At 41.0% G+C, this 13,682-nt stretch overlaps 1 protein-coding gene across 6 annotated transcripts in view; it reads left to right on the top strand.

The window, feature by feature from the left end:
* The window catches only part of LOC140188725 (segment polarity protein dishevelled homolog DVL-1-like), a 154,920-nt gene extending 143,245 nt beyond the window's left edge, over positions 1–11,675 (top strand). For 4 of the 6 annotated variants that reach the window (XM_072245296.1, XM_072245298.1, XM_072245299.1 and 1 more), the window contains 5 exons: positions 749–898; positions 2,694–2,825; positions 4,583–4,750; positions 6,450–6,656; positions 8,009–10,966. In XM_072245296.1, the coding sequence (XP_072101397.1) occupies positions 749–898; positions 2,694–2,825; positions 4,583–4,750; positions 6,450–6,656; positions 8,009–8,367 (1,016 nt within the window). In that variant the 3' untranslated portion in view covers positions 8,368–10,966. Of the gene's footprint in view, positions 1–748; positions 899–2,693; positions 2,826–4,582; positions 4,751–6,449; positions 6,657–8,008 lie in introns of all 6 variants that reach the window. The other 2 variants (XM_072245301.1, XM_072245297.1) reach the window with 2 other exon arrangements.
* Positions 11,676–13,682: the final 2,007 nt, after the last annotated feature.

Below are 13,682 nucleotides of genomic sequence, written 5' to 3'. Positions count from 1 at the left end.
AACTAATGAAATTTGATTTGCATTCTATACTCCCTTTCTTTTCTATGCAAGTTTATTTGTGCATGCCAACCCTTCCCATTTTTGTTTTCTTTTCTTCCCTCCCATGCACCTCCATTTCCTTCCATCCTTGCCTCCCTTACCTTCTGTCCTTGCCTCCCTTAGCCTCCGCCCTTGCTTCTATACTACAGCAGCAATGAATAGCAATGGGATGGCAATACTGGCTATTTCCCAAGATTTATGAAATGTGTAACTATTTAGGAAAAGCAATAAGCTACCTGCCTCTGAATATCCCAACAGCTTCCCCTGGAGCTGAAACAATGCAATGACATTTATCCTTGCAGCGTGACCCTGACTTGTAATTTGAACTCTGGAAACTGAACAGTAGCTGAAAAGTGTCATTAGGAATGAGCATTTCAAGCTCAGCTGAATTTTCCTTCAGGCCCTGTTGCAGCAGAATTTACTCTGCTCATAGTTTTGTCAAATTGTAGTCATCTGCTTCATGCAGATGTTTGTGTCTGAATGCAAAAATTGTCCAAATGACGACTGGAGACTGGCATTTGTCTTATCACAAGTATCCACCTCTTTGTTCTGCAACTAAAACTGTGATTGCGTAATATGCGGCAGGTAAGAAAAGCCAGACTAAGTTTAGAAGGGGGCCCCAACTTTTCTCTCATTAAGCCTTTCTGTGACATTTGCAAGTCTTCAAGTATTTGATTTTGTCTCTCTTCTCTTCCACTTTTACTTGTAGCAGAACCTGTGAGACCTATTGACCCAGCAGCCTGGATTACCCATACCACTGCCATGACAGGAACATTCCCTCGCTACGGTATGAGTCCCACCACCAGTGCCATTACCTCCACCAGCTCTTCACTAACCAGCTCCATCCCAGACTCAGAAAGTAAGTTGCATCTTGTGAATCCCTTAAATCTCAGGCTAGCTCATTCTATGTTCAGGAGTTGCAGGGTGAAGTGAGCAGAGTTGAGAGGCTGCTCAAGGTAGAGAGGGAGGATTTGCGAAGTCCTGTGTTGGTAGGGTCGGTATTGTAGGAAGTTGAGTGTGAAGGTTTTTGAGGCAGTATATCAAGGTAATAGTATTATGGGATTGTTAAACCCTTTTGTCCTGCCTCTGTACGTTTTTCTAAAGACTTGTTTTTCACTCTGGGAGATAAGACATTTCCCTGAGCTTCAGTGTAAATACAAGAGATTTTACAGATGCTGGAAATCCAGAGTAACACACACAAAATGCAGGAGGAACCCAGCAGGTCAGGCAGCAACTATGGAGAGGTTGAGTCCTGATGAAGGATCTTGGCCTGAAACATCATCTCTTTATTCCTCTCCATAGATGCTGCCTGACCTGCCGGGTTCCTCCTGCATTTTGTGTGTGTTTCCATGAGCCTCAGGCCCGGAAGAAAACCAGTCTCAGGGTTGTATGTGGTGACATTTTGGAAACACAGTTTGCACTGTTTGTACACAAAACAGGTGGGGATAATATATTTTAAAAAACAGAGAGCAAGAAAACAGGCAACACACATAGAAGTTGCTGGTGAACACAGCAGGCCAGGCAGCATCTCTAGGAAGAGGTACAGTCGACGTTTCGGGCCGAGACCCCTCGTCAGGACTAACCGAAAAAAGAGCTAGTAAGAGATTTGAAAGTGGGGGGGGAGGGGGAAGGGGAAGGGGGAGATCTGAAATGATGGGAGAAGACAGGAGGAGAAGGGATGGGGCCAAGAGCTGGACAGTTGATTGGCAAAAGGGATATGAGAGGATCATGGGACAGGAGGCCCAGGGAGAAAGGGGGGAGGGGGGAAGCCCAGAGGATGGGCAAGTGTTATAGTGAGAGGGACAGAGGGAGAAAAAGGAAAGAGAGAAAAAGAATGTGTGTATATAAATAAATAAACAAATAAATAAATAACTGATGGGGTACGAGGGGGAGGTGGGGCATTAGCGGAAGTTTGAGAAGTCAATGTTCATGCCATCAGGTTGGAGGCTACCCAGACAGAATATAAGGTGTTGTTCCTCCAACCTGAGTGTGGCTTCATCTTTACAGTAGAGGAGGCCGTGGATAGACATGTCAGAATGGGAATGGGACTGGGACGTGGAATTAAAATGTGTGGCTACTGGGAGATCCTGCTTTCTCTGGCGGACAGAGTGTAGTTGTAAGAAAACAGGTTTGTTTTAGGAAATAAATTGACAGCTTTCTTTGACAAAGGGACCCAAAGAAGCTGACTTCTGCATTAAAGGAAGCAGGAATGCATGAGAGCCTATCGATACCTGGGGCTCCAGAGCAGTTCATAGCTCATAAAAATCTTCACAATAATGTATAAAAGTTAAAGTTTTACTTGGATTTTTAGTCACCTTGCCTTCCTTTGGTTTGTTGCCATGTAGCCTGTCCTAGATTTCATGCCAAAGTGGGTTGTTGTCAGATCATTATATTTCCATGTACAATAGTCCTCATTTTAGGCAAGAATCAATATCAGGAGATGAAGTCAAGATAAAGATCAACCACGATCTAGTTCAAAGACAGAACAAAAGTTCTTAAAGTGGGAATGTACATAGTAACTCCTTGTTATCTTTAAACCCATTTCTTTCTCCCTACATTCCACTACTCTTGCTGCTCAGAAAGCATAGGCTAGACTAGAGCAGATCCCTTAGTATTTTGCTGATTAATCCTTTACTACCTGTTTGTTTGTTTAGAGTTTGAAGATTGGCCACTAACAGTTAAAAGTGAAATGCCAGTCATTGTCAAGGCAATGCAGTTATCTGACTCGGGACTGGAGATCCGTAACAGGCTATGGTTGAAGATCACAATTTCAAATGCGGTCATTGGTGAGTGTCACCACCTGTGGGGCCATTCCCACTCTTTACAATTTGAAAGATCTTGGTTTCAATAATCATTCCTCAGGAACTGTGCGTCTTTGTCTTTACTGAGTTTTCTACAGTTCTAAGAATTTTCTGATCAGATTAGAATTATACATTCCCTGTATTTCTTCTCATGAATCGTATTTCTTGCTCATCCTATTCTGTTAGGAATTCTACCCTTTCTAATCCTACTAACTATAATTCATTTAGTATCTAAGGGGTTTGCTATTATGAATTAGAAGCATGAATAGGCTACTCAGCCCCTGAAGCCTAATAAGAGCTTCACAAATCTAAACTATCGGGTTTGTGTTCTGGTCTACTTGTGATAATCATTTACTTACCATGTATCTCTCTATCGCTGCCTTGAGGTTATTCAAACATCCTGCTTTAACCACCTTTCAAGAAAGAAATTAAAGTCTATTGGCTTTTTAAAAAATTATTTCATCCCTGTTTAAAGTGGGCAGTTCTTTGTTTTTAAACAGTGGCATCTCATTTTAGATTCTCTCACAAGAACAGTATCATTTCCACCTCAGGGTCTTGTGTTTTAGACAAGATCTGTTGGTCATCTGAGTTGCAGAGAATACAAGCTAGTCGTTCCTCATTCAAGGGATTAGACTAAACTTTCAATTGTTTCTAATGTATTAATGAAGTATTTTTACTCAAACAAGGAAAGTAATCCTGTACACAATACTCTGTATAGCTGAAGCATAACATTTCTAATTTTGTATTCAATTTCTCTAACAATGAACACTGATGTTTTGTTAATTTTCCTACTTCCATATTACACCCACAGGACATCCTTTTGTGAAGCACATTATTGGGCATCCAAATCCTACAGCATCTCAGAGCTCTGGGCTCTCTCATAATTTTGATGACATGCTGTCTTCTATTTCTTGCTAAAATAGGCAATTTTGCATATTCACAAATCATACGTCACATGCCAGATCTCTGCTTGTTCACTTAACCTACCTATGTCTTGCACAGTGTTTACATTATTTCAGAACCACGAACAATTAATGCATTGAGGTCAAAACCCAACCAGTTTCTAAGATATTTTAGTGAAAAAACCTGTCTTCCTTGGATATTTCTAGTCTTTATTTTATTTCTCAAGAATATCTAGTAGGCTAACACAAGCACAACTACCACTTGCTCAGGATGAAAGTTGTGGTCTGCAGTCCTTGGCTTGTACTGACAGCCAGAGCAGTTGGTTTTTTGAAGGCTTCTCTAGTCAGTGATTGGGTCAAGCTGACTCACGTCCTGCACGCAGGATGTTATATCTTTTGCTTTTGGTTGGATTTATCCAAATATCTATTTACCTGTTAAATAAACATGATTAAGCATGCACAGTCTTCCAAGACAGAGAATTCGAAAGCTTCTTCACCCCCTAAGTGAAGAAACTTCTCCTTCTTTCCTAAATGGTCTACCCCTTATTCTGAAACTCTTGATCTCTTCTCCTCCACGGCCCCCCTACACCTACCACCTGTCTTGCCATCTTCAGCCAGGGGAAACAGCATACATGTGTCCAAGCAACACACACAAAATGCTGGAGGATATATACAGGCCAGGCAGCATATATGGAAAAGCGTATAGTCGACACTTCAGCCTGAGACCCTTCAGCAGGACCCTCGTACATGTGTCCAGTCTGCCAAACCCCTTCATAATTTTGTATGATATGATAAAATCTCATCCCCTTCTTCCAATGGACATCTCTTGTTTTTCTTCAGGAGCTGATGTGGTTGACTGGCTTTACTCACGTGTGCAGGGATTTAAAGATCGTCGCGAAGCAAGAAAATACGCAAGCAGTATGCTGAAGCACGGCTACCTTAGGCATACAGTCAATAAAATTACGTTCTCTGAGCAATGTTACTATGTTTTTGGAGACCTCAGTGCCAGTAAGTTCAATTTATGTCCATAATTTTTCCAGGGGAAAGGTGTTTTGACCATAAAAGACAGATGCAGCAAGAGTTAAAATAAAACTCCCATTGACACTTTTTTTTAAACAGCATGTGTACTCAGTCATGCTGAAGTACTGTGCATGTTTCAGATTGGTTGCCTTAAAACATTCTAGAGGTGTAATAGATTTTAAGCAAGTGAAATATTAGGAAAAGGAGTGAGAAGAAGAACTAAATGAGGGGTCTTTGAAAGGTGGAAGGCAAGAGAGATTAAACAACAAAGAGGATGATGGTGTAAGGTAATTGATATGGTATCTGGAGCAAGTAAACAAACAAAGCACAAATCCAGGCCAGGTATAACGGCAATGGCAAAATCATTATTGGCACCATGTGAAGAAATAGCAATTAACTCTGATATTATTGAACCTGTGAACTTGAAAGAAAAGAGACTGGAAATTTATTTGTGAAGCAGAAGACTTTTAAGTACTATGGTACTAAAGTGAGACATAACTCATGTCAATCACATATTGTGATTGGTAGCTTACAGACTTACTTATACGTGATGAAACAGTGGATCATACATTTACACTTGAGTTGTTTGCACAAGGTGGAAGCTTGCAGGGAGTGTTTCATCTGTCATGGTTTGTTCATTTGACAACTCCCTTGTTAAATTAATCCACATATACACGATTATGAATATATACCATATTCTAGGAAATATGATCTGAACAGTGGGATCAAGCCCTATGCAAAAGAATTAGTAATGACTGATCTTCTGCTTATTTCCCGTGTCCTTGCACTATCCTCATGACCCTTGATTTGTTAATATCCAGTAATCTATCCGTTGGTATTTCGACTGAGCCTCCACAGCCCTCAAGGTGGAGAATTTCAAAATTTCCCCAAAGCCTCTTAGTGAGGAAACAATTGCTGCATGTCGTTCCTCCACATCGTAACCCTTTTGACTACTCCCAGTCTTAAGTTCCTCAGCCAGGAGAAGCATCTAGCTTGTTAAACCCCTTAACATTTTTTTTATGCTTTAATAAAATTTCCTCTCACTCTTCAGAATTCAAGTAGAGAATCAAATCTACTGAATCTCTTCATGTAGGGCAAATTTTCCGTTTGCAGAACTTATTGAATTAATCTTCACTGCACTCCCTCTACAGTGCTTGTAATGCATAAAAGAAGTCTGCCATGTCAGAATTTAATGCAGCTGCAGTGTGGGATGAAGTCATTGAAAAAGCTTTGTCATTTAACCAAAGAGTAAGCCCCATCCCCACCCCCAGTAAAAACCGTAAACCTCCACAGCAGTCTAATATTCATGAAGTATCCACAGACATAACGGTTAAGAGGTCAGTTGGTCAAATGGGTGTCATTGGGTGATGTGGGCTCGTTGGGCTAGAAAGGCCTGTATTTCTAAATGTAAATATCAGAAGAGATGGCTAAAATGAATGCCATTGAAATAAGTGAAGAAACAAAATGTGGGTTTGGAAGAGCCAGCTGTGGCAAAACAAATCCACTTCCATCATTACATAGAATCAATAAACAGGGGAAACAGACCTTTTAGACACACTGCCTCTTCATTTCCTCCTTAATAAAATGACAGCGGTTATAATCAGTGTGTGTTGAAATCAGTGTCATAATCTTATGACTTATGAAGGAATTTGTCTAATTTCTGTATAATCTTTTCCTTTGCTGGTAGATATGGCTGGCTTGAGCTTAAATGAAGGGTCCAGTGGAACATCAGAGCATGACACTCTTGCACCTCTCCCACATCCAGCTTGTCCCTGGCAGCTGGCTCAGGGATTCCCATATCAGTATCCACTGCCTCAGTCATATTATCCTCCCACCTGCCAAGAGCCTTCCCTGAACTTTGGAAATGGCAGCGCTGGAAGCCAGCAGAGTGAAGGTAGGGTTCACGCAGACTAACCATTGCTAAATATCATTCCACAAGAAGCTTCAGAGATTGTTATTGTATGAATTTCTCTCTCTCACGAACCAACTGGTGATTATATCGCTCCATGCGACTGATGCTCGTAATTTGGTAGATTGGGCTATAGATTTCAGTTCCAGTAACATTTCCATTCTGCAGTCAAAATAAGACTTGGAAGGAGTGAGAAATACCAATGATTATTACTGTTTCTCAGCACTCTTGAACATAGAAAACCTCTGCACAAAATCACAGAAGAAGACGACAATGGAGGAGGTGGGGAATGTTGGCAGGAGGGCTCAGCAGGCTGGTGCTGAGAGTTCTTGAGGGGATGGTAATGTAGGGTGTGTGACTGAAGGGGTGGAAGAACAGAATGCAGTGACAAAGGATGGAGGGAGGAAGCTCACTATTTTGGTAACAGCACGCATGGTTGAAACCTATTGATTATTGAAAGGCCAACGTAGAGTGGATGTGGAGGGAATGTTTCCTGTAGTGGGAGAGTCTAGGACCAGAGGGCATAGCCTCAGAATAGAGGGACGTCCATTTAAAACAGAGGTGAAGAATTTCTTTCGCCAGAGGGGGGTGAATCTATGGAATTCATTGCCACAGATGGGTGAGGAGGCTAAGTCAGGCAGGACAGTGGAGTTGAGAGGAATAATGAATCAGCCATGATGGAATGGCAGAGCAGACTAATGGGCTGAGTGGCCTAATTCTGCTCCTATATCTTAAATTTTGTGAACAAGGCTTCTGCAATGATTTGGAATAAAATAATTAATGACCACACAATAAGGATATTTAGAAGAATTATTAAGCAGGTTTTCAAGTGCTTATCAGTTATTGAAAATTATTATCAGTTTGCTTCTGTCGAGTTTTCAATTTTTCAATGATCATAAAATCCTCCCTTCACTGACACTGTGTGGACATTGACTCCCAGACCCTGCAGGGAGAGAGACAGCAAACGTCTTACTGAGCATGGTCAGAAAAAAACTTTGGAAAAATGAGTTTGCTTCAAAAGGAAACAAGTAAAGTTGACGAGTTATTCTTCATAAAATGTTACATCCCTGTTCACCAAGTCCTCAGAAACCAGTGAAACTGACCAAAGTAAACAGTAATCTGTAGACATTCTTTGTATTTCTGAATTTGTTGTTAAGTTAATTGGATCTTTTTCATTTTCATGCTCTTCTACTTGCAACAGCAAGAGGGCAGTAATTGCGATGGGATTTAACAGCTTGAGTCTATTCAACAACCCAGAGAAAGTAGCACTGCCCACAACTTCTTAACTTGTAACATTTACCGTGTGAGGTTATTGGTGTTTTTTGTCATTTTTGCAGGCAGCAAAAGCAGTGGATCCAGTCGGGCAGTAGGTGAGAGAAGAGGCTCTATGGGGAAGGAAAAGGAGCAGAAAACAGAGTCCAAGATGGTGGGGGTTGAGAGCGAACCAGACCGCATCACTGGAAACATCGTGCTCTGTGAGCGACCAGCAAGCCAGCTCAGTCATCACAGCCACTGCTCTCATGGACCTCCAGGGGTCCCACCAATCTACCAGCCCACAATCCAAAAGTCGACTGGGCCTCCCGGAGCACCTCCTGTCCGAGATCTAGCATCTGTCCCCCCTGAGCTAATCAGTAGCCGGCAGTCCTTCCAAAAGGCCATGGGTAATCCATGTGAGTTCTTCATCGACATCATGTGACAGAACCGTCTTCTCGCACTAAACAACACTGAAATATTTTGCACACAGCACTGTTTGTGACTCATCTTTAATGTGTCAGGAATCCCAGGCTTCTAATTCTAACCATGATTCAACTTCTCATCTGTCCTTGTTAATAGAAGTTTGAATTCGTTGGTTTTGGCAAATAATGGTGCCAAGCACTGCTTTGTGTTGGTGTGTTCCACGTCTCAGTGCCGTCATCAGCTTCTCTGTACACTGTAAAGAGATGATGAAGTTCTTCTCATCTAGATACTGTAGATGTTAATTGGACTATTTTGGCCTCTCTCTCACATAGGTCCTCACCACCCACTCATCTCTTTAGTGACAGGTACTCCCATGTTAACGTGCTCCCTGGCTTCTCACTGTACTTTGTCTTATCCCTTTAGCAAGCACCTTTCCCATTGTAAAGAAACGACACAGCACATTTGGGCACGTCTCCTTTTCCAGCTTAGTGGTGCCCAAGATAACAGCCTTTCAAAAAGTGCCGTGAGGAATTTCAAAAAGATTAAAATGCAGGACTTGACATTTATGCAGCCTTTGCACTCTGCAACTATTTCTACTGCAGTTTTAAGGGAAACTGCCCTCTCTGAGCTAATATACCTTGTGCATGTGATGTATTTTGGACATCCCCAGATTGTCGTAGAGACTTTGGAATTTTGATCATAGTTACTGCTAAATGATACATGATCTCATTGCCATTTAATCAGTTTTTGAGAGGTTTATGCTCTGTCCAGAACAGCTGCTTATTAGAAATGGTTCTTTTTGGGTTTTTTGTGCCACTCCCAACAACGAGACTGTCAGAAACCAAACTGCAGTTGTAAGGAGATGTTTTGGTTGTTTCCATTCCCCCCCCCACCTCCAAATTCCCCTTCTCCTTTGAAAATGTTCTTACTGAGATTCAGTCATCTCTTCTCCTGGCGACTCTTGCTGGATTATGGCCCCTCGTCTTCTCTCAAAGGTGCTGGCTGTTCCTGATGTGCACATCTGCCTTTTATGTGACTATCCTTCAGGTGTAGAGAGTGTCAGCAGATTATTTAAAGGAAGAATCACATTCCTGCTCTCTAGTTGCTAGACACCTCCCACCCCCACCAGCATGGCTAACGAGATAAGTTTCAAAATCTTGCTCTTGGCACTTTACATGTGAACATATGAACATGCAAATTAGGAGTAGGACTAGAAATGTCTTTCCCCAAACTCTGTCGTAAATTAGTGACTCTCCTTAAACAATGATCCATAATTTAAATCATCTCACAAAAGGAAAAATCCTCTTCACTTGCACCCTGTTTCAATCAAGTCTGCTCTCACATTTCTAAATTCTGACCTTTCCTTCTCTTTTGAAAATGCTGCCCTTTACTCAGATCCAAACATTTCTCCTGAATCTTTCTTTATAAGAAAGCTTGCCCACTCAAGGTCTAATAATTCTTCCCTAATGATGTGAATGGTCACATTTTTTTTATGAACTCCTTCCAACAAATTCACATATGTGGTTTGACTGAGGTATAACCTCCTTACTTTAGTATTCAATTCCTCTAGCCTTAAGCAATAACATTGTGTTAGCTCTCCTAATTGTTTGATACCCTTGCATACTCGTCTTTGCACATCATGTACAAGGACACGTGGCCCTCTCTGTAGCCTCTCACCAATTAGATTTTGTTTTATTTTTCCTACTAAGAGGATGTAATTAAGCTAGAGGGAGTGCAGAAAAGCTTCATAGGGATACTACCCAGACTGGAGGGTTTGAGTTGTAAGGAGTAACAGAATAGGCTTGGTCTGTTTTCTCTGGAACAAAAAAGTATAAGAGGTCTATGAGAGGCATCAATAGGCTAGGAGCCAAGTATCTGTTTCCTATGGTGGAGATGCTCAAAACTAGAAAGCAGCTCTAAGGCAACTGGGAGGAGGTTTAATGGCGAACTGAGGGGTATTTTTTCCCCACACAAAAAAGTAGTTGGTATCTGGAAAGAGCTGCTAGAGAAGGTAGTGGTGGAGATGGGAGCAAATGGGATTGGTATAGATGCTTGGCATATACATGATGGGCCTAAGGGCCTATTCTATGCTGTAAAACTCTGACTGTAAAGGATAATTTTGTATTTTTGCACGTTATATTCCATTTGCCAAATCCTTGTTGACTGGCTTAACCTACCTATACTGGCAGCCTTCTCTCGCTTACTTTCCTCTGTATCTTTGTGTCATCAGCAAATTTAACAAATGTACCTTTGGTGCCTTCACCTAAGTCATTTATATAAACTGTAAACACAAAAAGCTGAGGCTCTAACACAGATCTCTGCAGCACCTCTATTAACCAAGTAGTCCTCTGTCTATACAATGAATTTTTATATTCTACAATTCTGCCATTCTTTGCCAATCCTGTCATAACTGTGACAATGATTTTGCCACACTCCCTCTCCCTAACCAGCCCAGCTTTCTCAATACCTCTTCTTAAGGTGAGAATGCATGCAAACGCACTACACTGGGGTATGCATCCCTCTCTCTAAGGGAATAATACTAGAATGGGAAACCTGAAAAAGCAGGCATAAAAGCCAGGGGTTTTGTGTGTAATGATAGTTTCCTTTTATTTCAGAGAATGAGGAAATGGTGCAGTGCAGAGAGTCATATTCAATTCCATCAGGTCTAAATACAACCTCAGTCAGAGCATCAAAGTGTGAAGGGAACTGGATTAATCTTAAATTCTGGTTGTAGCCCTATTCCTTGGCACACATCAGTGCACAGGTGAGTGTGAATGCTGTTACATTTGCACCAGCAGCAATATTCCAGGACTCTGAAACATTCTTTGAAGAAAATAAATATTTCAAAGCTTGTTAAGATTTCAATCTTAGCATCTAGTCACACAGAAGCTGCTTCAAGCATTGCTTCATTTAAGGCCATCCTGTGGGCACCTCGAGGCAAGGGCTCGGAGGAATGAAAGATCAAGCAAGGTCGGCAGAAAACAAAGCCCAGTCTTTGAACATTGGCACAGTTGATCCGGTGCTTAGACTTTGGATTGTAATAATGAAAACGATGCAGATATATTGAAGAGTTCAAGAATAGTAATCATAATTAAGTGAGGAAATGTAAAAAATGTACAGTAGAAGATTAAATTTTATTAAATTAATTATTGTAACTATTCTGTAGCTCCAACTCAAAGGTTCTGCCCAACCTTTCAGTTGTTGGGAGCTGTCGTTATGTGTACCAGTGTTGTAGATACTGTATTCAGTTCCTGTGTCTCAATAGTTAATATATCACTGCCTTGGTGTAAAGCTATTTTAAACACTAAAAATCACATTTTTCTTGTCTTTCTTTGTTTCTGTGGTTTTTTTCACTTGTTGTATTGTCAGTTTTATTTTACTGCTTTTGGAAAGAATATTCGATAAAGATCACGAGAGTCCAGCTCCGTGAGATTGGAACCTATCTTGCAAACTCAGCAGCAGTATTCCAAATTAATGACAGCTTATCTCACCCTTGGGATCATATTGTCAAGAGGTGGCTGATAATCGAGGTGTTGATTATGTTAACATTGATACACAATGTATTATGTTTAGAGTAAGGTTCCTTCTGCACTGTTCTGTTTTATATGCTGAGAGTAGGGACAGAATGGGCTGGATACCGAATACAGCTCCTCATAAACTCTTCCTTCAAATATTCCCTAGTTAGGTACACTATGAACTAGGTTAAGAGCAAAGCATGCACTGTCCTATGACACCTGTGGAGTTGCTTGGGGCAAATTGAACAGACACATTATTATCTTCTTGATTATTCAATTTTGATATTATTTGTATTGTTGACTAATTTCTCTTTGCATCCATCTTGTGTATTAATGTAAACTTCACGGTCACTGAACTGCATGTCACCTAGAGCAATTACACTATTTTGGGCACTGAAGTGCATCCACTTGATTAAGTTATGCTCCATGGTTAAATGGAAATAAAGCACCTGCAGTTTAATAAAATATTCTGGCAGCCTGGTTGGCATGTGTAAGAGCGCGAGTGATTAGGGATGAGCATCCTGCCATAGTTACTGTTGGAACTGGTTTCTAGCCTGCTCTTCGCCAGGAGGCTGGGAGGAGAAAATAACAGACACTATTAATTAAAGACAAATAGCCAAAGGTTAGGTTATAGGTTGGATAACTAAGTTATGTTTTAGTATTCTTTCATGAAATGTGTCACTGCCAAAACCAACATTTGGTGCCCATCTTTAACTGCTCTCACAAAGATTGACTGCAACATTTCAATCTATGCGTTAAGGGTTTCTCTACAGTGCTGCTGGAGGGGGGTTGCGGAATTTTTATCCAGCGGATTCTCCGACATGTATATTTTCTACAATTTCAAAACATCTCCCAGATTCTACTACTTCATCAACACACTGGGGGAAATTTACAATGGCCAATCAAACTACCAACTTGCACATCTTTAGGATGTAGGAGGAAACTGGAGTATCTGGAGGAAATCCATGCAGTCACAGAGAGAGTGCAAACTCCACACAGACAGTCCCCAAGGTCAGAGCTGAAACTGGGTCTCAGGCACTCTGAGGCAGTAGCTGTATTAGCTGCATAGCTGCACCACTATGCCACGCTTTTCCTGTCCTGCTAGAGTAATGCTTGGATGTTTTTAAGGATTCTAGTTAAACCTGACTTTTCCATGTGATAGTTCTCACAATTTTTGGAATAAGTCTTCAGATTTATTGAAGAGGACATTGTTTAAGAGTTTTTAAATGGGATTTGATTTTCTTTGGAGTTATGTTGCGATTTGAACTTGTGTCTCCTGATTACCGCCTGGTAACTACAGGCTAGCTGTGATTTGTTACCAGCAATGAAAACAAGGCATTCTCTTGTTTCAGCAATGGCATTTATTTGGAAGTACATGTATACTCTGTCACTTTGCACACTGATCCATTAATGACTGATGTGGGTAACTTAATAATCAACATGGCTCATTAATGTTGTTTGTTTGTAAATTTCAGAGCTGTGTAAACATTGGCCTGGAAATCACTTCGCACTATTTTGACATTAAAACTGTTGTACGCCATTCTAACTGTATTTGTGAAAGTCACAAAAAGAGCAAAAATTTGAAGGATGAGGTTCAGAGAAAATGTTTTAAGTCTCTGTGATGCCACACTAAATTGTTACTTTCAGCAGTGTTTTCCATCGGTTTTGCATGTTTTCTCAGAAGTTACAATGCAGTACTGGATGTGTCATCTTTGCAGACAGCTTTTCAAAGGGGATCCCAGTATAGGCAGCACCTTTCCAGTCACGAAGTGTTGTCAGTGAACAGATGGGAACGGGCTGGGATCAAAATCACAAACAA

Source organism: Mobula birostris, chromosome 27, assembly GCF_030028105.1.
Source record: "Mobula birostris isolate sMobBir1 chromosome 27, sMobBir1.hap1, whole genome shotgun sequence".
Lineage (NCBI taxonomy): Eukaryota > Metazoa > Chordata > Chondrichthyes > Myliobatiformes > Myliobatidae > Mobula > Mobula birostris.
This window is presented reverse-complemented; position numbering and strand designations above follow the sequence as displayed.